The 26,635-nt window shown below is 38.6% G+C and overlaps 1 protein-coding gene across 4 annotated transcripts in view; it reads right to left on the bottom strand.

The window, feature by feature from the left end:
• The window catches only part of LOC129949307 (lysine-specific demethylase 6A), a 245,560-nt gene that overhangs the window by 66,225 nt on the left and 152,700 nt on the right, over positions 1-26,635 (bottom strand). For all 4 annotated transcript variants that reach the window (XM_056060692.1, XM_056060693.1, XM_056060691.1 and 1 more), the window contains one exon: positions 3,146-3,321. In XM_056060692.1, the coding sequence (XP_055916667.1) occupies positions 3,146-3,321 (176 nt within the window). The remainder of the gene's footprint in view (positions 1-3,145; positions 3,322-26,635) is intronic.

Genomic DNA, 26,635 nt, shown 5'->3' on the forward strand with positions numbered 1-26,635 from the left:
AGCCAAACTACCCGACCTTGACGAAGTGAAAATAGCTATTTCTAAATTTAAGTTAAACAAAGCAGCTGGAGCTGACGGCATCGCTGCCGAACTATTCAAAGCATCAGGCGATGACTTGGTACGGAGCATGCACCAACTCATCTGCAAAATATGGTCGGAAGAAAGCATACCCGATGAGTGGAATCTTAGCATAGAGATTCTCTAAACTGCGCCAACTACAGAGGCATCAGTCTCCTTAACATTGCATATAAGATCCTCTCTGCCGTATTATGTGAACGTCTGAAGCCATTCGTCAACAACCTGATTGGTCCCTTTCAGTGTGGCTTTAGACCAGGAAAGTCCACTATCGACCAAATATTCACACTACGGCAGATCTTGGAAAAAAACCAGGAGCTTCAAATCAATACCCACCATCTCTTTATCGATTTTAAAGCCGCATATGACAGCATCTATAGGGAAGAGCTCTACCGAGCAATGTCCAGTTTTGGCATCCCTGTCAAACTTATCCGTTTGTGCAGAATGACGATGGAGAATGCACGCTGCTCTATCAAGGTCGGAAAAGATCTTACCGATGCATTTGATGTCAAAAAAGGTTTTAGACAAGGCGATGCACTGTGATGCGACTTCTTCAACATCGTTCTGGAAAGAATTGTGCAAAACTCAACCGTCAACACTAGAGGCACAATCTTCCAAAGGTCCATCCAATTACTCGGATACGCAGATGATACTGACATAATTGGAAGATCAAAGCGTGATGTAAGTATATCGTTTTTCAGCATTGTGACGGAAGCGAAGAAGATGGTCTTAGTGGTCAATGAGGGCAAGACCAAGTATATGCTGTCATCAAAAAAGGACACTGAACGACGACGTCTTGGACAAAACGTCACCATGGACAGCTATAACTTTGAGGTAGTTAAGGACTTTGTCTACCTAGGCACCGCTATGAATGCAGACAACGACACCAGCGCTGTAATCAAACGAAGAATAACTCTTGCAAATCGCTGCTTCTTTAGACTTAGAAGGCAATCTAGAAGTAAAGTCCTCTCTCGAGCATGTAAAATCACCATCTTTAAGACACTTATCATACCGGTTCTCATTTATGGCGCTGAGGCCTGGACCCTGTCAAAGAAAGATGAGAGCGTCTTAGGCTGCTTCGAGAGAAAAATTCTTCGGGTGATTTTTGGTCCCGTACGCATAGATGGAGAATGGAGGAGAAGATATAACGACGAACTGTACGGGCTGTACAGCGACACTGACCTAGTAAGCAGAATTAAAGTCCAACGGCTTAGTTGGCTAGGTCATGCAGAGCGGATGGACATCAACGCTCCAGCCCGGAAGGTCTAGCTAGCTGGAGACGCTTGTTGGCTGAGGCCCCGGACTGTAGCGCCACCTTAAGTAAGTATGTAAGTAAGTAGTCTTATGAACAACCTCCTCCTGACGCGGCTACTCGGGGTATATTGTGACTAAGTTACGTACCAAATTTTCATTGTTGGACATTAACCGTGAATTACCGATTCGGCGCGGTTCCTATCAAGTATTAAGTAGATTAAGCTTTCAAAATACATCTGGTTCAAGAATTGAAGTTAAAACCACAACGACAAATTGTTGGGCTTTTAAAAAGTCGACCAAAGATCCACTTTTTTTTTTATCAGTGACGAATCTCATTTCTGGTTGAATGGATACGTGAACAAGCGAAACTGTCATATTTGGAGTGAAAAGGACCTGGAAGCATTACAAGAGCTACGAATTCATCACGATTTGTTATAGATTAACTGCTGACAGAATCATTATAAACTTTTTTTTCGCAATATAGAAGAACTTAACCTAAATGACAAAGAACGCGTGAATTTTAACCAATTGAGAGGAAAGTACGTGAAGAGTCAATTTCACGCTTAGATCGTGTGATTTTAAGTCTCTCTAAAGAATATTTTTCGTGGACCTTTGTTAAGGCCCATGTCTATAGCGACAAGCCCTCTTTGATGTTGGAAAGAGTGTGCCAAAATTGACTAATCTTATGAATCTTTTGAGGTACAGCCGCAGCTGGGTTAGGTTATGTTATCGCCCTCCCTTCCGACCCTGTTTAATGCATTTTCAATAAGCAAACAATTGATCTTGAAAAATCACATACATAATTTAAATTGAATATCATCACTTTCGCTCATCTCCGGGTTTCAGGTTAGTTTTTAAAACATATCACGTCTGATGCCACACGCAAGTTCGATCATAACATGTGACATCGCTTAATTAAAACCATTTACATGTCTCAACACCCAATCCATCCATATTAAAAGTGCTGTAAAAATAAATATATCTAAAGTATGATCTCATTAGCTTTACCACGTGCCAAAGCCTCATCCTGCCTTCTGCCAAAAGCCGTCAGCGTTTTATACATGATTTGAATAAACAATAGAACATCTGGTCCATTTTTATTTTTTAATAAAATCATAAAATTAACGATGCACTTTAAATGACGATCATATCATTCAACAACAGAGACGATGACGACAAAAAAGAAAATCAATTCAACCGGTTAGAGGTGTGAAAAATTATGTCAACTCCAATTAAATTATCCTTATTTTGCTGCCCATAACACAACACACACACTTCCTCCACGAGTCCCGACCCAGACAACAACCAACATAATTCCAAATGACATTTTTCTTTAATATGGGGTTCCATATCACTACCGATTATCATTAACTCAGATGATACTTTATGACCATCGCAGAAGAGAACCATCAACACAACATAATTACATCAAGTCCAACAAAAAAGAAAAGAAGCCCTAAGGTAAAAAGATACAAAATCTGCAAGAAACTTCTCTGATGATGTATCCACAAAATGCAAATTTGGAGTTAAGTAAAAAAAAAAGATACAAAAATAAAATGCGTAAAATGTTGTTGACGTGCGCGGTCCTCAAATGCACATTTATACGCGCGGCCGGGCGTCCAACAACTATATATACCTTACCTTACCTTACGAACAAAAACCTACAACTTCCCTAAGAATCTCATACAGATATGATTTCCACATCATTTTCAATTCAGGATTGTTGCAACCAAAGCAAAACAAAAATAAGGAAGGAACTATGTAACTAGTATTATGTGTCTTTATATATATATACTTATAGCTTGAAGGTACTTACTTTGAAGTTTTGTAAAGGTGCACGGTGCTGTGTCGATTAAAGCTAGTTGCAGGTGTTTCAACGATGACTTATATTCGCCATTCACTTTGAACATAAATCCAAGACGCAGGTGAGCTTCATTGGCACGTGGATAATCTGGATTCAGATAGAGCAACTCTCGAAATGCCCTTATTGAGCTAAAATAAAAAAATATATAAAACAAAATTAAAAAAATGCAACTTGCAACGGTTAAAATTGAAATTCAAAAATCATAAGAAAATATATAACCAAATTTTATAAAATTCAGTAGTAAGTATTTTAGATGCAATTTACCCTATTTTTTATTTTTGAAATAAAATCTCTAAGATCTTAAGGAACCATTTATCACTTTACATTATAAGCCCGTTAAGATACTAAGTTTAAACGAAAGATAAGTCAATAACAGTGCAAGTTTTTCAACTTTCGGAAGCTTGATATCAGTTTGCTCAAATATAGTTTGCGCCATCTAGTGGTTTCTTTTTTAAATCAAAGGAAATTCTGACACTGACAGTTGTTGTCTGCTAGAAATCTTGACTAATCTAATGGACTAAGTAATAGTTCTTTTTTTTTAATGTGTGGTTTCAATCTGGCAATACTTTCTCCAAAATTGGTCATTTTGACAGCTGTCACTTGGTTTATGTTTAGTTTTGTTAACTATTTCTTAAATGATAAGACTTACTTCTGAATAACGTTGATCATCATTAATGAATGGCATAAAAGTATAATATTCGCCTTTGCTGGGTGTGGGGCCATAGAGACATTTCAGGAAATTGTAACGCAGTTAAACTCGCCAGAAATGGTACATTACAAGCCATTCTACCACGTTTGGCTTATTTATTACTATATGAATACTAATGGTAACAAAAAACTTGTGAACTGCCTTAGATTTAAGGTGCTTAAGGTGCTTGGTATCTCTTTAAGAAGATCGCATATAAGTTCGATAATCGGTGTCGTAACCGGGCGCTATCTAAAGGGTGATTTTTTTGAGGTTAGGATTTTCATGCATTAGTATTTGACAGATCACGCGGGATTTCGGACATGGTGTCAAAGAGAAAGATGCTCAGTATGTTTTGACATTTCATCATGAATAGACTTACTAACGAGCAACGCTTGCAATGAATGTGAATGGGCCCTAAAAAAGTTGGCAGAAAATCCGCTTTTTTATCGACAAATTTTGTTCAGCGATGAGGCTCATTTCTGGTTGAATGGCTACGTAAATAAGCAAAATTGCCGCATTTGGAGTGAAGAGCAACCAGAAGCCGTTCAAGAACTGCCCATGCATCCCGAAAAATGCACTGTTTGGTGTGGTTTGTACGCTGGTGGGCTCATTGGACCGTATTTTTTCAAAGATGCTGTTGGACGCAAAGTTACGGTGAATGGCGATCGCTATCGTTCAATGCTAACAAACTTTTTGTTGCCAAAAATGGAAGAACTGAACTTGGTTGACATGTGGTTTCAACAAGATGGCGCTACATGCCACACAGCTCGCGATTCTATGGCCATTTTGAGGGAAAACTTCGGAGAACAATTCATCTCAAGGAATGGACCGGTAAGTTGGCCACCAAGATCATGCGATTTGAAGCCTTTAGACTATTTTTTGTGGGGCTACGTCAAGTCTAAAGTCTACACAAATAAGCCAGCAACTATTCCAGCTTTGAAAGACAACATTTCCGAAGAAATTCGGGCTATTCCGGGCGAAATGCTCGAAAAAGTTACCCAAAATTGGACTTTCCGAATGGACCACCTAAGACGCAGCCGCGGTCAACATTTAAATGAAATTATCTTCAAAAAGTAAATGTCATGAACCAATCTAACGTTTCAAATAAAGAATCGATGAGATTTTGCAAATTTTATGCTTTTTTTTTTTTAAAGTTCTCAAGCTCTTAAAAAATCACTGTTTAATAGGAAATCACGCCAAGTGGCTAGGTGTATTCTCAAATGACTTTTGTAGATGCTGTATGGATGAAGAAGAGGAGGAAACATTTCTTCACCTCATATGAATGCAAGAATTACCTAGGAGAATTAAGTCTCTCGCGTTTCTTTAGGAAGTTAAACTGGTTGGTGCCCTACTCCATCACGGACAACAACTTTGACCTAACGTAAGATGACCTGAAAAACTTTTTCAAAGCGGCCAAAATTTAGTACTAAAATAATGGTTCGGTTTCCAAGCCTCAATATATTAAATGAAACTTTTGGTCAGTGCATTATCTCGAAAATTGGGCCTCTCGGCTGGAATTTATTCAAGCTGCATCTTGCCTGCAAGTTTTTGAAACAAAATGGGAACGTTCCAGCCGAAAGATCTTTGAACTTAATTACAAGAAACATCGCAGTAGATGAAGAGTGAGACTAAAGTAGTCCACGCAGGTGGGAAAGGACCTAACCAACAGTCGCGTGAAACTAGAGACAGTTAGCTTAGGTCGTATTTCGAACCAAACCATGATATTCACTTGTTCATTCGTCACCGTCACTCTCTAAAATGTCAAACCAAACTAAAAAATATTCATTTGATAGTTGACGAAATGGTCTCCAGTTCAAATAGTGAGGCCAAATTAAACACTTCCAAATTTGTTTATGACATGAAAACATTTTAAGGTGGCGCTACAGTCCGGGGCGGACGTGAGCCTCAACCAATATGCGTCTAAAGCGAGCTCGGTCCCTAGCTAGCTGTCTCCAGTTTCACACGCCAAGTTGGTTGAGGTCTTCACCCACCTGAGTCGCAGTCTTTGCTGGATCGTTGATGGCCATTCGCTTTACATGACCTAGAGCCCGTACAGTTCGTCGTTAAATCTTCTCCTCCATTCTCCATCTACGGGACCAAAAATTAACCGAAGAATTTTTTCGCACGAAGCATCCTAAAACGCTCTCATCTTTCTTTGACAGGGTCCAGGCTTCGGCGCCATAAATGAGAACTGGAATGATGAGTGTCTTACCATTCCAGATTTTAGATTCTCGAGAGAGGACTTTACTTCTCAATTGCCTTCTTAGTCCAAAGAAGCAGCGACAACGGGTAAGTTTTATAGGGATGCCAAAACTAGACAAGGCTCTGTAGAACTCTTCCCTATGGATGCTGTCATACGCGGCTTTAAAATCGATAAAGAGATGGTTGGTATCGATCTGAAGCTCCTGGGTTTTTTCCAAGATCTGCCGTAGTGTGAAAAATTGGTCGATAAGGACTTTTCTGGTCTGAAGCCCCACTGATAAGGATCTATCAGGTTGTTGACGAACGGCTTCAGACGTTCACATATTACGGCAGAAAGGATCTTATATGCAATGTTAAGGAGACTAATGCCTCTGTAGTTGGCGCAATTTTGAGGATCTCTATGCTAAGATTCCACTAATCGGGTATGCTTTCTTCCGACCATATTTTGCAGATCAGTTGGTGCATGCTCCCTACCAAGTCATCGCCTGATGCTTTGAATAGTTCGGCAGCGATGCCGTCATCTCCAGCAGCTTTGTTTAACTTAAATTTAGAAATAGCTATTTTCACTTCGTCAAGGTCGGGTAGTTGGGCTTTCCATATTCTCAACATAGACTGCGGATCTACCCCCGATCGTCCTTACAGGCTGCGGTTCATGGCTTGTACCCAAGGCACGTTTTTTTACCTTTTGGTAAAATTTACGAACCTCATTTCTATTGCGACATCCCTCAATCTCCTCGATCGCGGGCTTCTCATGCTCACTTTTTTTCCGTCTAAGAAGCCGGTGTTCCTCTCTTCTCTTCTGCTCGTAGAGCATTCGAGCAGCTCTGGTCCTCCTGAGCGCCATTTTGTATGCCTGTTGTTTCGCTGCGTGCGCTTGCCGGCATTCGTCGTCAAACCAGGGGTTTCGCTGTGGTGGCCGTGGGAAACCTAGCACTTCAGAGGCGGCATCTTTGATGGCTGCAAGGCAATGTTGCCACTGGTTTTTAATGCTTAATGCAGGCAACATAGGAGTCCTTAAGAGGTTATCAGAGACTCGATCGGAAAAGGACATGGCAGTCTATTGCGATTGTAGCCGTCTTACGTCGAATCTTCTCAAGGTCGTTTTTAAAAAAAATAATAACCGAAATAAAGAACTCGTGGTACGTAAAATTCTGAAATCATGATGATGAAATTTGAGCGTGTGGGAACAATAAGGCTCGTTTCACAGTACACGGTTTTGACCGTACGGCAAAAAACCGGCGGCATAAACCGGATCAATGGCTGATTACACATTATACGGTTTTAACCGTACGGTAAAACACGATACATGCAGGGTTCCTACACAGGTTTAGTTCGAACTCTGCCGCACGAATAAAATCGTTTGATATGAAAACATGGATTTCGTGTCAAGTACGCCACTAAGCTTACCGCGCCGTCCGGCTGCCGTATACTGTAGTGGCAGTAGAACGTTGCTACACGGCGCGGCCCCGGTATTTTGCCGTGACCGTATAATATGAAAGCGTATATGCTCTTCGCGCCTCTTACAAAATGTCGCCGTCCGGTTTTTTGCCGTACGGGTAAAACCGTTTAGTGTAAAACGAGCCTAAAGTATCAATATTCGAGTACACTAGCTTCCGTTAACGTGTTTATATAGCTTCTCGTGGTGCAATTCGCCTCATGTGAAACCGACTTCTTACGGAAGTTAATGCTTTAAATTACTGAAAAGGCGTTCACGGTAGGAGTACGGTAAAAAGACGGTCTCTATCCTCTAAAAAATCTAGAGCGACTAATTCTACACGTTATCCAAATATAATCCGAGTATTCTTTTACTGACCGAATGCACTCTCTTAAAATGGAACTTTTTAATTTTGTTCTGCAGGGATACCTTAAATCGTTTAAAGTTCATTCCATAAATCTCTAAAAGTCTCAAACGAAACATTCAAATCAGCATCGTGAAAATTGCAAGAGCATTTCTAAAAGATTGCCAGTGTTTGGAGTGTAAAATATTTGTCTGGTAGGCACATTCTTGTAAACTGTTTTAAATAATATTCAAAGGTTTAAAATCTTGGGACCGATACTTCTTGCAAAAAAGTTAGAAGTACGACTTCTAAGCTGTTTGTACTGTTTCACCAAAATTGCTGTGACAACTAAGGAAGCCTCATATCGGGTTTTCCAATAGGAACTTGACAACTTTCAATTTAATTTATGAACGCACCCTTTTCGCTTATCATCGAACTGTCATAGAAAATTTATTTATTTATTATTTTTTTTTGTATGCCAATGAAGTACACAAAGAGAAACACCTTCAAATTATTGTTCGAAGGATCAAAAATATCGTTGCCATTTAGGGGTCCGTAGCAACCGATCCAAATCGGTCAACTACACTGCGCGGTGTTCTCAAGAATTGGGCATCTCTCAGACCTTATCGTGGCTTAAGAATCTAGATTTACAACTATACAAGAACAAGCTGACTCAAGAATTTAAGCCGATGATGAACCGATTGGACTCTGGAGAAGACGTGCCAAGATAAACTTAAGTGACAAAGTTCATTTTTCGCTCAAAAATTAACTGTTTAGAGCGGCACAGCTGTTATTGAAGAATTACTTTGATTAGCTTGCTTTAATTGGCTTCTCGTTTCGGCGATTTAAGGCTTCTAGACTTTTTTCTTTGAGATCATGTAAAGGTTTATGCTAAACACCTAACAACGTTTTAAGAGCTCAAAGCTAACATTTAACACGAAAAGTGTCTGTTTCGGACGAAATATGGGAAATCAAACGAAGAATTCCTTTTGATATCACAAACCTCGGGTTTCGAAAAAAGTGTTTCTCGTGATCTACGGTCCCGTATGTATAGAAGGTATGTAAGTTAAGGAGAAGATGGAAAGACAAGTTGTACGGGTTCAACGTAGACTTATTCAGAAGGCTAAGATGCCTGGGTCATGCAAAGCACATGGAAAGCAATGCTCCGACCCGAAAGGTCTTCAAATCCACGCCCCTAGGACATCGCAGTTGAGGAAGACCGCGGATCAGTGACCTCACCCAACTGGGAGAGCTCAGTTCGAGACATTTAGCTAGGAACCGAACTAGATGGAGAAGTTTCTTGTGTAAGGCCCTACTTCGCAAAGGACAGTAGCGCCACCTTACATAAGAAAGTAAGACTTTAACAAGTCTATATTAGAATCATGCTGAATATATCAAAATTATGCGCAGAGTCTTTCAACCAAATAAACTGTTAATCAAATCAATTGCACCCTATACACAAATATTTGGTGCACAGGCTTGCCAAACCAATAATTTTTGCAACAAAATGCCAGCTTCTGTAATTTTCTCTCCGTTAAGGAAAAAGGGAGTCGCCCTTTTTTCCCAAGTTAAGTAGGTAGGAAGGCAGGTACGAGTATTATTATAACAGGATCAAATGAATAACGCATGAGATAACCTGCAACAACAACAACGACATCAACAACAACAAAAAAGAAGCACAATGAAGATGAAGATATATCTGATGGAAGCGCGTGTGTTGTGTATAAGTGAAGTTCTGTTATAACAAATAACAGGTGGTTGCCCCTGGCCTGGCCTGGTCTGGCTTGGCTGCTGCTGCTACTTCTGATGATGATGCTCTTTCCTGCTCCTGCTGTTACTGCCATAGCTGTGTGTCATCCTTAAAGTTTTTGAAATTCCAATGAGAAAAAACAGGTGATCGAAATTGCGATTGTTGTGTTGCAAGTGGAATTGTTCAAGTTGAATAAAAGATACACCTAAAAACATAATAATCCAAGACAACCCTCATATGCCCGCCTTTGAGCATAATTATTATTATTATTCATGATGTATAAATTTGCATCGTTTTGAAATTCAAACAGAAAAACACAGGGCAATGTGTTGTGTGGGGACCCTTTTAAACCTATACCTAATAAAAAATATATATATTCAAGGCGAGCGACACAATGAAAAGAGTTATAAAATTGAGGTTAGGTAGTATCCCGCTGATGATTTAAGGAAATGAACCGTTTAAGCGACAACAAAATCAGTTATTCTGAGGAGCGGGCACTCATGTGAATGCACACTCACTCTTTAATAGGCACAAGTGCATGTCATGAATAAAATAGGGTGACCAGTCGACCGACATTTTCTGTTCGATGGAAAAAGTCACTGATATTTCGGAATTTCCATACTTTTTCTTTAACAAGCTGTCACCATAAACTAACCCCTTTGGAATAGTGTTCTAAACACGCACGCTTCTTGAAACTGCACAATTTTGCGTTGATTGACCGACCGAACGCCCAAACGACCGCGACCGGAAGAATAAGAGAGAGAGTCACACGATTTTTATATTCCGGCCGGGTTTAAGTTTTGTAAAACAAAACAGCAGCAACAGCCGTCATAATTTCTTATCGTGAAAATTAAATCAATTTCCATCAACAACACAACAACAATGATGATGTTTTATATGAAGTGAAGATGGCCATACATAAGAGAGTGAGGGCTTTAATTTAATGACGTAGACTGTAAACTTTAAATTAAGAATGGGAAAAAAAACTTAACTAAAATTAATGCGGTGTTGATGGGCTGATAAATGCTGACAGCAGAAGCCAGGCCAGGCCAGACAGCCAGCCATCACAACTGAGCTGAGCTGCTACAGCTAGAGGTCTTAGTAGGACATAGTACAGGGACAGAAGGCAGGCGAGGCGTAAGAACAGACACTTGTAGCGTAAGGTAGAGCATTCGCGTGCACGTTATGAAATATTAAAAAACCAAGTTGCATTTTGAAATACGTGTTGTTTTTTTGTGTCCGTCCGTCGCGTCCGTCCGTCCGGCGTTTTTCTTTTTATTTATGCGGGGAAATTACGTTTATTACGTGGCCGGGTGTTAGTTTAACGGATGTAATTATAGGGCGGTGATTACTGGTGGCAGTTTGGTGGCGGTAACAGAGGTAGCGGCGACGACATATAGCGACGACGACGACAGTTATCAAGACAAGGATTTACTTGTATTCACGGATATGATCGAGGGTCATTGTACTTTAATTCGATATTGATTGATAGGGGTGTGAATTCTTGATGAGTTACCTACTTAAAGTAAGTGGTTCTTTCATAAAGTATTAATTGTCATCAAAAGTACATTTCAAGAAGTGGCATTTTACTCATGGAAGCATAAGCACAGTGCATGGGGAGGGGTAATCTATTGATTTTGGTTTCTTTTTAAATCACAGGTCGAAATCTGGACGGAGTTAGTTTTAAAGCACTGCAGAGCGAAATAAGGCTTGAAAAACGTTTGGAAGTATTGAAAACTTATTGAAATTGCTATGAGACCCAAACATTCGTTTTCGTGAAGAGAAGTGTTGGCCGAAATGAAGCTTCTATCGAGTCTGCTTTACTATAGATTTTGGAAAAACTTCGTGAGATTAGTATGATAGTGGACAAAATTTACAATACCGAAATTGTGATTTTTTTGAGGTTAGGATTTTCATGCATTAGTATTTGACAGATCACGCGGGATTTCAGACATGGTGTCAAAGAGAAAGATGCTCAGTATGCTTTGACATTTCATCATGAATAGACTTACTAACGAGCAACGCTTGCAATGAATGTGAATGGGCCCTAGAAAAGTTGGCAGAAAATCCGCTTTTTTATCGACAAATTTTGTTCAGCGATGAGGCTGATTTCTGGTTGAATGGCTACGTAAATAAGCAAAATTGCCGCATTTGGAGTGAAGAGCAACCAGAAGCCGTTCAAGAACTGCCCATGCATCCCGAAAAATGCACTGTTTGGTGTGGTTTGTACGCTGGTGGAATCATTGGACCGTATTTTTTCAAAGATGCTGTTGGACGCAACGTTACGGTGAATGGCGATCGCTATCGTTCAATGCTAACAAACTTTTTGTTGCCAAAAATGGAAGAACTGAATTTGGTTGACATGTGGTTTCAACAAGACGGCGTTACATGCCACACAGCTCGCGATTCTATGGCCATTTTGAGGGAAAACTTCGGAGAACAATTCATCTCAAGGAATGGACCGGTAAGTTGGCCACCAAGATCATGCGATTTGACGCCTTTAGACTATTTTTTGTGGGGCTACGTCAAGTCTAAAGTCTACACAAATAAGCCAGCAACTATTCCAGCTTTGGAAGACAACATTTCCGAAGAAATTCGGGCTATTCCGGCCGAAATGCTCGAAAAAGTTACCCAAAATTGGACTTTCCGAATGGACCACCTAAGACGCAGCCGCGGTCAATATTTAAATGAAATTATCTTCAAAAAGTAAATGTCATGGACCAATCTAACGTTTCAAATAAAGAATCGATGAGATTTTGCAAATTTTATGCGTTTTTTTTTTTTTTTAAAGTTCTCAAGCTCTTAAATAATCACCGTTTATAATACCTTCGCAGTTTGAAAAAATCGATTTTTTTCTAATGTAGACATAACTTAAAACATGGACTGTCAAGGATTTGATCTACAGCATGCTGGTTTAAGAGATATTGAGCTTCAAACCCGGGCTGCCTGCCTATTTTATTGCTTACTGTAACGTCTTTAAACGAAACTATGGAAGATATCCTAAATCTGTTAAGCGTTCTACTTATTCACAAAACATCTCGCTAGGTCGATACATAAGCTTTATTCAAAAACAACATTTTTAGATTGATAAACATGGTCAAACATTTTTTTTGTCAAATTGTAATATTCGTGGTCTAAGGGCAAGTTTATTGTTGGCATACCGCCATACTGTTTCATACAGGCCAGCGGTTTTCGCACTAAGCGAATTTTGTATTCATGAGTATAGCTTGCTGCCTTTATTCTTTTCTTACCATGGCCTCGCCATATACATTAGGAATGATGTTGCTTATCAGCTCTTACCACAATATGGTCTTTGCACCAATTCCTTTTTTAAGTATATGTGGTTTAAATTCTCCGTGAATAAGCAAATCATTCACTACTGCTTCCTTTATAGAAGCCCAAATTTAGACAGAGTATCAACTTCTCGTGAATTTGATGCTTTGTCTGATTCCATCCAAAGAATTGTTTCGTCCTATCCTCGCACTCAATGTACACAATTCTTCATGGCTTCAACAATCAGGCCAGACAACACCCGATAGAGTGTGTGCAGAAATCTTCGCTGAGTTGAACCACCTAACTCAGCTTGTCAACGAGCCTACCCGAATATCGGACGATGAAGGTCGAGCAGAAAACACTTTTGAGTTCTTTTACCTCTGACCCTGATAAGTACACTGTTAGTGTTCTATCTCCTCTAGGCACATCTGACCATTGTGTAATATCAGCAAATTTCTCGTGTCAAAACTGTTCAGTTACAGAAAGAGCTCCTAAGAGAACCGTTTGGCAATACGAGAAAGCCAACTGGGACGGCGCTGATATGATCACAAGTTTAATTCTCCTGGGAATGAGAACTTTTATACCAAACAGGGTTAAAAGTTTTAGACCCAAGGAAAACGCTTGGTTTGATGCGAGCTGTAAAGAGGTTATAAGGCTAAAGAGGTTAGTTTCCGTTGCTATAATGCCAACAGTACTGAGGAAAACCGCAAAAAAATTTAAACAAGCCAGGAACGCCTGCAACGCCCATATTCGACGGACCAAATTTTTTACATGACCAACATTTACGGCAAAAAATACTGCAATGTCCCAAAGGCAGTACAAAATTTTTGGTCATTTGTAAAAAACGTGAGGAATTCTTCCTCTTCTTCGGTTCCTACGCTCGTTGTCAATGACACTACTTTTGTTAGCTCTTTAGAGAAAGCTTATCTCTTTGCTAGGCTGTTCACCGACAATTCTACGCTGCCAGTGAGTGGTATGACTCCGCCTGTACTTGAGCGAGTTAGTGATTCTATGGGACCAATCTTTTTTCGCACTCGTACTGTAGCGAGAGTCCTAAAAGATCTTAACATACACAAATCTGCTGGTCCGGATGGTATCCCCGCTATTGTTCTAAAGAGGTGTTCTTCAACGCTGGCAAAACCACTGCGTAAGCTTTTTAATCTGTCCTACTCCCCAGGTCTCGTTCCGAGCGGATGAAAAACGGCATTTGTCCAGCCTATTCCCAAAAAAGGCGAATCTTCCTCACACTCTAACTATCGACCGATTGCACTTACTTCCTTTGTTTCCAAGGTCATGGCAACTGATTAATTATCAGCTCAAGAAATATCTTGAAGATCGAAAGTTTCTTAATGACCGGCAATACGGCTTTCGTAGCAATAGGTCCACTGGTGATCTCATGGTTCATCTAACCGAACAGTGGAGCAAATCTTTACATCGTTTTGGAGAAAGTAAGATTGTGGCAATTGATATTTCAAAAGCATTTGATAGGGTTTGGCATCAGGCTCTCTTATCGAAAATGGATGCGTTCAATACAAGGATTCAAGTCTGAAAACCATAAAATAAATGCTGGTGTGCCCCTGGGCTCTGTTTTATTTCCAACACTCTTTCTTTGAACGTAGGGCATTTAAATTGATAGATGATAATATCATCATAAATTCATTTACTTCGCTTGAACATCGTCGTAAAGTCTCTTGTCTGACCCTTTTTTACCGTTATTTTAACGGCTTATGCTCTAGGGAAATAGCCAGTTGCATTCCTCCCCTTAAACAGTTCAACCGTAATACTCGCGCTTATAGGAATGCTCATCAGTATACCCTCGAGCCCAACTTCGGTCGTACTGTCAAATACAGAGATTCGTTCTTTAGCCGTACTACAAGAATGTGGAATGCCTTATCACACTCTGTCTTTCCTAGTCATTGCAATATTCAGGAATTCAAAACCAATGTGTACCGACGTCTCCTTTTAAACCCTGTCTCCTCTTCCTAGTGCTCACACTGTGCATCTGCATAATAAGGGTAGTAATATCCCCTTGAGTGTGTGTTTATTATAAAAAAAAATCGCTGGCATTTTTTGAAATTATCAAATAATAAAAAGAGCTTGGTCTAGAAGACCTAATCAACGTTCTAAAAATTAATTATTTTTTTCATTAAAGTTCGTTGACTAACCAATTAAAAAAAAATAGTTAAAATATCATATGTAGTTTATTTGCAACCCATCCTTGAATAATAGGCCCGAAATTTGAGCGCGAAGGTGACGACCCCCTTAAGAACTACTCGTATAGGTATACGCTTTTAAGCTTTTATATCTTAAATACTGGTCCAACAATTTCGGGATGAAGTATCCAGCCTAAACATCAACCTCCGTGTTACTTTTATTTGGGATAGTGGCATGGATTGAAATGAAAAGACGGTACTTCATAGCACACTTTAGGATTAATATTCCTCTCAAAGCTTTGAAAAACAAAATGTTCTTAAATTTTCTGACAAAATCAAACCGCAGTCTAACGGATTGCATCAGTGTATCCAGGAAGATATGGCTACATACATATAACAAAAACCATTCTATCGATGCATACCTAGGCACGATATAGCTAGGGTCGCTGTGATATGTACCGGACACTAGCCGATAGGAGAGCTTGCATCAAAGGCTGCTTGTGACTGTCATTTTTACCTACCTACCTAAAAGCTTTTATTTAAATCCAATATTGTGAGAAAGTGTAGGAGTTATAGTCCCGAAACATTGCGATTACAAAAGTAATCTTTTATTTCGACAAACGTTAACGCACTCCAACCGTCCTCAAACTTGGTCTATTTTAAAGTGAGGCAGTGAAGTGTTTAAACTTGTTCATGTTAAATTGGTTTATTTATTTAAAACACAAAATGTAGTCTTTCAAAGACAGTTCAAAGCATTGTGCTAACGAAAACGCGAAATTATTAATAATATAATCTAGGAAGGTTAAACTTATGCAGAAGTTCGGCAGTGTTTACTAACAAAATTATTCAAAATTCATTAACATACACGAAAACCAGTCACGATGACATCTCTCATCAGTTGCCCTCTCCGATAAAGCCATACAAATTCCTTTAATTCCTTTCCTGCCACTGAGCTCAAAAAGAGCTGAATATTACAGATTGCGCGGAAACCGTTCTCTACCAATTGAGGGAACACAATTTATCAGCTTGTAGTCCCAAAAAAGTCCCGCTTCTAACTGCAAAACATGCGTTTATTATTTGTAAGGCAGCATTTCAGTTTTAGCAGACAAATGGCGCAACGTTCTATGGACAGATAAAAGTAAAATTGTATGGTCAGGAAGTCTTCTAAGTCGTTCCTATGTTAGTAGACCTCTGAAAGCAAAATATAAGCCTAAATACACTACTAATGAAGTTAAACACGGAGTTAGACAAAAAGGTATTATACATATAAATTTAGTTTTCGTTATGGTGCTACTTTTTTTACCACAGCTTTAGATCGTAGCAGCTCAATATTTCACACACTAGCCTGAGGAAAACTCTGAACAAAAATCTCGAATTATTTGCTTACATGAACCAATTGAACATCCGTTTCGTTCTAGCTTCGGGATTTGAGCTTGAGAATTTGAGGATCTTTAATTTTGACAACCATTTGCGGCGAAAATAGTTTTTTTTCTGAAAAGCGGCATTCTTAACTTGGCGACTATTTTAACTTAGCAAGCTAAATTGCAACACTTGGGGCTCGGAAAATCAGCACGTTATTGTCGAAAGGCCAATGGTACACAAAGAGTGACATTTATGTCCGGATCGTGGAATGGTGGCATTATCGGACCATTTTCTTCGAAAAACATGCTGGGAAACATGTTTCAGTTAGAGGTGGCCGTAACAGAGAGACGACTTTGTTTATTAAACAGAGGTCTTGACAATTTTCCGCTTTTCTCTTTCTCTTACAAAAACACAATTTGAATGAAATTATACAGAACACCAAATTGCCCTTTTTAAACCATAAGATATAGTCAAGGTTTGGCGCCTGCACGTTTTGTAATAATTTGAACAGTTGTAACTTCTAGGGGCTAACTTCGTTTAAATGCAACTGCATAGCACAACATTTTGGTTTAAGAACGTCGTATGTTCGCTAATCGGGCACTCGAGATTTATATCAAAAGGAGCCGGACCATGAAGACAGGGAAGCAGATGCAATAACTTGTCAAAATATTGAATGATCACAAATCCAGTGTTAACAAAATACCTACTATCAAAGCAGCTGCTGATGGAGTTGGTCACAATTTTTGACTCTTTAATACTGGAAAGGCTGCAGGTTGAATTTTAGCACTCTATCCGTTTCAGTTGTAAGACATTTTATAACTGGCAGCTCGACATAACAAGAGTATAAGAGCTTATAAGAAAAGAAATCCACAGGCAAAAAAAAACTAGCAATTCAAAACGAAACAATGAAGGATTCGTTGTCCATACTTAAATCTGTAAAAAATCCGTGTACAAATCAACTAACTCTTCAATTCCAATTAAGGAAATTTTGAGGATGGTCAGTTTCCCAACTTAAATAGGTTAATAAGCCTTCTCGAAAATAGTTGAATACCGAATGCGGTTGTTAAATTCTCTTCTCCTTATTCTAAAAAAAAGTGTTACAAAGGGTTTTTGAATGTGTTATAAAATTTCAACCCTTTTTTAATAATTGATTTGTTTAATGTGACTTCTCTGGCCTGACACTAAAATATTTACAAATTGAATTAAAAAATCAAAATCGAGGTAAAAGAAATTAGATATGGTGTTCCATAAGGGTCACAACTTAGACCTTTACTGTTAACACTTTTAATTCTAAGCTTTCTTTGCTTTGTTCAAAGATATTTCTTTGACCCAAAAATAACATTGTATTGTACTATTCTACTGTGAACCAAAACTAAAGAAAACAACCTCAAATAAGGCCGTTGCACTAGTAACACCACCTACGCAGCAACATAACATAATATCGAGTTCGAAATATTGTTTGTCAAGACGACACCAAACCTCCATAAGCAAGCATATTTTTTTATTGTATGTTCGTTGTTTACACGGAAACAAAGGGATGACGGATAGGTATTAAACCAGGACGACAGAAATGAACGCCTTATCTTGTTTCTTCTTTTTTTTAGTTTTATTCAGCTTGAATTGATATTTAGGTGAAATATTGTTTTTATTTTTATTGTTGTTGCCTGTTACTTTGAGTTGAAATAATTTTTCCAAGAAATTTTTATTTTGCAAAAGAATATAAGTTTCATTGTGTGCCAAGGTTTGTTTCTTCGATATTCTTCTTTTCATTAAAACTTGGTTGGTAAAGAAATTAATGATAACACTTCATTATGTAAAGATAAAGGTTTTAATTTTAGGTCATATGATCAAGGAAATAATATTTCTCTGGGAAATGGCAAGATTCTAGGATGCGAATGTCAGTTTGCTTGCGTGTTTGTTTGCTTGTTTGTCCGTCCTACACGTCGCAACGGAGCGATATTTTAACATGATTTTTTGCGTGGAAGTAGTCACGAGGCTGGGGAGTGTTTTAAGCTACTTTTTACCGAGGTAAATCATCTCATTCACCGCTCCTTGGAGCAGATCCGCCGGAAATACTTAAAATTAGATGTTCAATATATTCTCTCTTACGGATTATTTGCTTTTATGAACAAACTGACCATTCGTATCAACACTCAACTCTCCAAATTGCAAAAGCACTTTAATAGATGGATCGACTACAACAAACTTTTAAATAAGATTCAGGCAGGATTTAGGAGGGGATGTGCTACGTTTGACTACATAAAGAGATATCATGAAAGATGGAACTTTGAGGGGGTTATAACGATTAATTTCAGGGACCCAAAAGCTAAGATATGGAATGGTTATACAATATACACGGTCAAAAGAATTTAAAACGAGATCGTGAGTCAGACAATGTTTCACATTAAGCTAAAGCATGATTTCTTTTACCAATCGCTGTGTGGAGTTAAATATGACGGGAAGATAATTAAATATTGATTTTTTAGCAGCCTATGATAAATGGCCTATTTCAATATTGTCAGCTATGGAGCTTAATAGTTCAAACTTAAAATTGCTTTATAGTGGTCAGGACATTAATGTTGTTAGGGAATTTTAATATCTAGGAGTTACTTTCATTAGAAATTTGACTATGGTAAGGAATTTGAAAATGAAACTGGCGAAAGCTAATAGCAATAAGTTAAAAATATTTGAAGTAGTATCAGCATCAATCAAGTCAATTCCGTTATAACCAGAGAAAATATTTTGTGGGCCATCAATACTTTTTCTCCATATAAATCCCCAGGCATGGATGGCATACTGCCAGTTATGCTTCAAAAGTTGCATGATGTGGCAGCTCCATGGCTGGAACAAATTTTCAAAGGATGCCTCCTTCTCAAACATGTGCCCATGTCGTGGAGACAGGTCAAAGTAGTTTTTATCCCGAAAGTGGGTAGGCGAGGTCACGAATCCGCGAAGGATTTCAGACCAATAAGCTTAACACCTTTTGTGCTTGAAACCTTGGAGAGCATTCTTGATTACCATATTAGAGAAATTCTAGTTGGACGAACTCTCGAAAGCCCTCAGCATGCTTATCTTAAGGGCAAATCTACGGAGGCTGCCCTCCATGAGGTAGTGCGTACTGTAGAACAAACAATCAATTATAAAGAATTTACTCTTGCCACCTTCCTAGACATGGAAGGCGCTTTTAACAACGTCCTTACCGAATCCATAGAAGAATCGCTCGTTAAGTTCGGTGTAGAAGACTTCATTCGAGAATGGATTATTTCCATGCTCAGTGGTAGGAAGATTCGAACCACTCTAGGCAATACAATCGCAACAAAACACGTGAGTAGGGGAACACCCCAGGGTGGTATCCTTTCGCCTCTTCTATGTCATGGATACAATTCTCATTAATTTAGAGAGATGTGGAGTGAAGGCGGTAGCCTATGCGGATGTTTTGTTGATATTGGTGTCAGGAAAGTACACCTCTGTGATTAGTGAAATCACGAAGTCAGCTTTGAAAAAGGTTAGCCTTCTACGCCTGCAGCAAAACTTTTGGCAAAAAGTGGGGACTTCAGTCGAAGATGATTTTACGGACTACACAGCCTTAGTCCGTTCAATCTTAACATATGGGTCGATTGTGTGGTGGACTGCTCTTAGCAAAGCCTATAATATTGATAAGCTATAGAAGGTTCAGAGAACATCTTGCGTGGGCACCACAGGGGCCATGCGTACTTGCCCAACGGACGCCTTAAACTTTATTTTGGATCTTCTACCAATCAACCTTTTTATTAAATACATAGTTTCCTGCAGCGCTATTAGGCTGAAGGAATCAAACAGCTGGTTGTCAAAACCTTATGGTCACAGCAATACAACGAAATTGATTCCCTCAGATATTATCTCGATAGACACTGACTACTGCACTCCTACTTTGAGCCTTAGTAAGGGTTTTAAGGTTATTTTCCCATCGAGAGAAGACTGGGAGGATGACATCGTGTCGATAGGTTTCGACACAACCATCTGTACTGACGGTTCAAAGATTGAGTACGGAGTTGGTTCTGGGATCTTTTCTAAGTCCCTAAATGTAGCCAAATCCTTTAGGCTTCCTGACTTTGCTAACGTTTTTAGGCTAAACTGCTGGCTATAAGGGAGGCATGTAAACAAAACCGAAATGCGGCTATCTTTACAGACAGTCAGGTAGCTGTCAAAACCATTAACTCGGCCACATCCTCATCTAAATTGGTCAGCAATGTCGCGATGAGCTTGCGAGCCTGAATATTAACCTCGGTGTCACCCTGATCTGGGTTCCGGGCCATAGTGGTATCGTGGGAAATGAACGGGCTGACGAACTAGCCAGTCAAGGATCGGCCCTTCATAGCTCACTTGCGGAAATGGTTAACATTCCTCTTGGCGCCATGAAGGGTAAAATCTTTGCTATCTACCAAACTGAATCATCGAGGAAGATATGGCCCACTTATAATGAAACCCGTACAAACGATCTTCTGTGCAGGCCAAGGCAAGACATAGCCAGGATTGTTGCGGTTTGTACCGGACATTGGCCTAGGAGTTCATGCGGAGAAGTTGGGTATCTCCTACCACACCTTTTGCCGTAGTTGTAGTGACCAAAGGGAAAGTGAAACGATAATCCATTTCCTCTGCAAATGTCCTGCTTTGGCAAACACTAGAATGAAAAACTTTGGAACAGCATTCTTTCACGAACTTGATGAGCTATCTGAGACAAAAATTAGAGAACTAATCTTTTTTCTCAATGCCACAAAATGGCTCTAACATAATCGCTATGAAGCTTCTCTATAAATCTTTCCCTTTCTTTCACAGGTCAAACGAGTTTTTGGTATCAAAACGGCGCACTACAGCGCTAATTGGATTTAAGGCTAGGTTGCCTTGAGATCGCCATTTCTACCTACCTATCAGCATCAATACTTGTTTACCCTGCAAGAACTTGGGAAACGAAGCACTATGACACAGTGGAAAATCTTCTACCTTACAACAGCAAATGAATCTTCCAACTTGCACATAGTAGACCTAAATACGTCATCATGTCGGAAACAGAATTCATACAAGCTTTAAAAATAGAAGTACAGTACACAGTGAAATTGATAAGAACCAACTTCTAAAGATAGTAGCTTTCTGAGTCATAAGGGCTTGAACAAGTTGCTGGATTTGGTGACTTAGCAGAAAGAGAAGATATTTTTCACTTTATCGGAAGATGTCCGATTCTAAAAGAAATCAGAAGAAATGCTTTTGGCAGTGACAGTTGATGCAAAGATTAGTTATACTCTTGTTTTTCCAACTTTTTCTGGAACACATAATCAACACGTCAATGATGTAATTGAAACAGTTAACATCTATCTTTCAATTTAAGAAATGTCAAATTTTCACTTCACTGACTCGTTCAATGTTTTTGAGTCAAAGATTCGCATTCTTGATGTGCGGCTGAAATAACAATCTCTATACTTAACAATAAATCCGGAATCGGGCTCAAGGGTAAATTGATGGGCATTTCTAGAAATATGAGTATTAAAACAGAATCGTTTGAGAGTTGCTTACAAAAATATGGATAAAAGAACGAAGGTGTTCAGTGTTCAAAAAAAATAAATTGGGTGGCGCGACAGTCCGTTGAGAACCAAGGCCTAGTGACTTACAACTCTCAACCATTCCTGTGTGCGAGTAATGTTGTCAGGAATGGAGGGGACCTACAGTTTATATGCCGACTACGAACGGCTAATTTTGAGAAAGCACTTTTTCATGACAATAGTTACTCTTGGAGAATTTGTCAATTCCTCGCAAGAGGCAGTACCCGTGAAAAGACTTTAGATGGCATAGGCAGGGATCGAACCCAAGACCTCTAGCATGACAGTCCAACGCACTAACCATCATGCCACGGGTACCACTTCAGTGTTCAAGCTAAGTGAAATTATCGGATATGCTTATGAGTGGGCGAATCCCCCAGCCAGTCAGTTACGGTTTTTGAGATTTTTGAAAGTGCTGTAATTTAGCAAGCTCAGTAAATCGTTCAGAAGTTAGAAGGTGGGTTGGGTGAAAATCAGCTGACTTCGTTCCTGAAGGTTTTTTAAAATAAATTCATGTTAATTAAGACCAACTTTTAAAAATTTGCCCTATTGCACTTTAAAAAACTACAATAAAGCAAATTTTCAGCAATTTATTGGTCATTTGCACTTATAAATCAAGTGAAAGAAAACCTAAATATTTTGAGAAAACTAACTTATTTTTGTGAGGAGAGTATAATATTTGCCTCTTGAAAGTTGTTCTCATTTAAGTAGGATTTATTTCATGGCACTGTTCCTGTAAAGGGGAGAACTGGCTTAAAGGTTCATCTTGGCTGTGGAAGAAACTACTTTTCCTTGGTTTATGATTTGCATAATTGATACTTAGCTTAAAAGGGTACAATTCCTTCCCTTAACACAACATTTACCCATCAGATCGTCAAGTTCAATCTTTTATAATTGTAAACCAATTTAAATTCCTACAGGAAAAAAGCCAAAACAAAAAATTCAAAACTGTCATGCTAATGGGATGTAAAATTTCAAAAATACATTATTTAGCTTGGTTACCTTGCAGAGCACATATGGAAAAACATAGCTTGTTTATACAAGACATGAAATGGAATGGGCCTCGTACCTATACTACTTAACCTTTAGTATTATAACTTCATCAAGATAAAGAGGATGTGAATCGTTGTTGGTTTAAGATCACTTTTTTCTTCCCGTTTGTAAGGACCATTTTTAGAGGAGACATGAACACAAAATTTAAAAAAAAAAAAAACCTAAAAACAAGTCGTCCCAAGCAACTACTCACATACAAAGTAGACAAACCACCATCTGCGGAAATATGTTGGTACCCCAAAGCCATACATACTCTTTCGTCGCATCCGAAGGATAATAATGTCTCTTTGTTGCTGGCTGTGCACGTTGCCTTATTGTTCTTCCTATAAAAAGATCCGAAATACATAAAATACAAAACAAAAAATCGAATAAGTAAGAAAATTCCAATGGAAAGGACCAAAAAGAACAAAGCAAAAATACTCTGATCTTCTTTTTCCTCTCTGATGGTTGATGGCCACCTGCTTAGAAAACTCTTAAGGTCCTAACCATGGGCTTCGAGCATCTTTCTAGAAAGTCTTAGGCTCGTTTGATCGTTCCTGGGAATATGTACAAGTACATACGTGCAGAAGAAAAATCTACCTGTTGACGTTATGATATTGCCTACCTGTACACATTCCATTTACATGTGGATAAGATTAGGACTTTTTTGTTTCTCTTTGTCTTGTGCCTAATCCTTCCTCTTCACGATGCGCAATTCTTAGGAACTTTCCTTTTACTCGTAGAGTTAATCCAATCCCGATTCAGAGAGGTCTTGATGGAAATTCGACTATAACCAACGCCGCCACCGTATAGGCCGCAGCCGCCCTCATGTGGAATGATTCCTTTTTTCTACCACACAAACAATCTGTGATTCAGATTCAGTCCACATCCACACCACCACCGCCGTCCGGGGACCGACCGTCCCAGATGTAATTCAATATCCAGACATTAGACCAACATCATTTCTGATGTTTAGAGTATATTTTGCTAGGTCTTTTTTTGTTTTGGTAAAAATATCTATAGGTACTGTCCAATGTCCATGTCCATTCCTAGGAGCTAGTATATCCCTGCCTTGCTCCGGTTTAACTGCTGATGCCATCGAACACTCGAACGTTCGTCGTAATGATCAAATGTTTTATTTTTGGTACACGTAATCAATCCGCCTTCGAGAAACTCTAAACATTCTCCATCAGCAGACACACGTTTAGATACATTACTTTGCTTTTGAGTCGTCTTGGTCGTTCGTGGACGTCGTTCGTCGTTGTCGGCACCAGGTGGTGGCCAAAAATATCCATCTGATATGGTGATTTGTATCTGCTGCTTTTTGTTTGTTAATAGGGTATGGTTAGTTTGTTGTTTGTGTATCATTTTGTTGAATCATTTCAATCAGAGTGAAATTGAATTAGTATAAATTGATTAAAGTTTAATTAAATAATTTCCATTTAATTTATTTGAGTTAACTCATTGTAATGGAGTAATTCCACCAACGAAAATTGGCATATTGAGACTTTTTGTCGCAGGTGTTGGATATTAATTTTTGCGTTACACAAATTAAGCGAACGTGATTCTTTTTTAATCAAATGGACAAAATCAGTGAAATGAGTAAAAATCAATTTGTGAAACTCAAAATAAACTCGGTTAAAATGAGTCACTCATTGGCTCATGATCTGTTGAAGTGAGTTACGTAGTTTAAGTGAGATGAGTTATTGAGTTGAAGTGAGTTACACAGTTAAAGTTAAAATTACTCAGTTTAAGTGAGTGACTTAATTGAAGTAACTCAGTTGAAGGGAGGTGCTCAGCTGAAGTGAATTACTCAAATGAAGTCAGATATGTTACTAAATTAAAATGAGTTACTGAGTTAAAGTGAGTTACTTGAGCTTAAGTGAGTTACTAAATTGGAATAAGTTACTCAATTGATGTGAGCTACTGAGTCAAAGTGAGTTACTTGAGCTTAAGTGAGCTACTCCTTCCAAATCGGTTACTCAGTTCAAGTGAGTTACTTTGTTGAATTGAGTTACGCAGTAGAAGTGAGTTACGCAGTAGAAGTGAGTTATTCAGTTGAAGGGACTTAATAAATTTAAGTGAGTTTCTCTGTTGAAGTGAGTTAAACAGCAGAAGTGAGTTACTAAGTTGAAGTGAGTTACTAAGTTTAATTGTGTTACTTAGTTGAGGTGAGATGAACTACTGAGTTGAAGTGAGTTACTTGAGCTTACGCGAGTTACTCCTTCCAAATAAATTACTCAGTTCAAGTGAGTTACTTTGTTGAATTGAGTTACGCAGTAGAAGTGAGTTACTCAGTTGAAGGCAGTTAATCAATTTAAATGAGTTTCTCTGTTGAAGTGAGTTACTAAGTTGAAGTGAGTTACTTAGTTGAGGTGAGATCAGCTACTGAGTCAAAGTGAGTTACTTGAGCTTAAGTGAGTTACTCCTTCCAAATCGGTTACTCAGTTCAAGTGAGTTACTTTGTTGAATTGAGTTACGCAGTAGAAGTGAGTTACGCAGTAGAAGTGAGTTATTCAGTTGAAGGGAGTTAGTAAATTTAAGTGAGTTTCTCTGTTGAAGTGAGTTACTAAGTTGAAGTGAGTTACTAAGTTGAAGTGAGTTTCTCTGTTGAAGTGAGTTAAACAGCAGAAGTGAGTTACTAAGTTGAAGTGAGTTCCTTAGTTGAGGTGAGATGAGCTACTGAGTTGAAGTGAGTTACTTGAGTTTAAGTGAGTTACTCCTTTCAAATCGGTTACTCAGCTCAAGTGAGTTAATTTGTTGAATTGAGTTACGCAGTAGACGTGAGTTACTCAGTTGAAGGGAGTAAGTACTCTGTTTAAATGAGTTACGCACTTCAAGTTAGTAACCCAGTTAGAGCGATTTACTCAGTTGAAGTAATTTACTAGGTTGGAGTGAGTTCCTTTGAAGAAGCTAGTAAAATAGTAGAATTGAGTTAGTCAATAAAAGGAAATAACTCAATTAAAGTGGTCGATATGAGTTAAGCAGTTAAACTGAGTTACTCAGTAGAAGTAAATTACTCAATTTAAGTGAGTTTCTCTGTTGAAGTGAGTTAAGCAGCAGAAGTGAGTTACTTAGTTAAGGTGAGATGAAGTGAGTTACTCCTTTCAAATCGGTTACTCAGTTCAAGTGAGTTACTTTGTTGAATTGAGTTACGCAGTAGAAGTGAGTTACTCAGTTGAAGGGAGTTAATCAGTTGAAGTACTCTGTTAAAATGAGTTAGGCACATCAAGTTAGTAACTCTGTTGGATTTACTAGGTTCGAGTGAGTTACTCAGTTGAAGTTAGTACCACAGTTGAATTAAGTTACTCAATAAAAGAGAATAACTCAATTAAAGTGCGTCATTCTGTCGATATGAGTTAAGCAGTTGAACTGAGTTATTCAGTAGAAGTGAGTTACTCAATTTAAGTGAGTTTCTATGTTGAAGTGAGTTGAGCAGAAGAAGTGAGTTACTTAGTTTAAGTGAGTTACTAAGCTGTAAGTTTCACTGTTAAAATGAGTTACTAAATTGAAAGTTGATGCAAGTTGCGAAGTTTTAAAATGCGTAAATCAGTTAAAGTACAGTTGTGTTCAAAAAAATAGGAGTGCCTGTTCTTTTTAGATTAAATCGTGACTCTAAAATTGTATAATTTTT

The sequence above is a fragment of the Eupeodes corollae genome, chromosome 3 (assembly GCF_945859685.1).
Source record: "Eupeodes corollae chromosome 3, idEupCoro1.1, whole genome shotgun sequence".
NCBI classification, from domain to species: domain Eukaryota; kingdom Metazoa; phylum Arthropoda; class Insecta; order Diptera; family Syrphidae; genus Eupeodes; species Eupeodes corollae.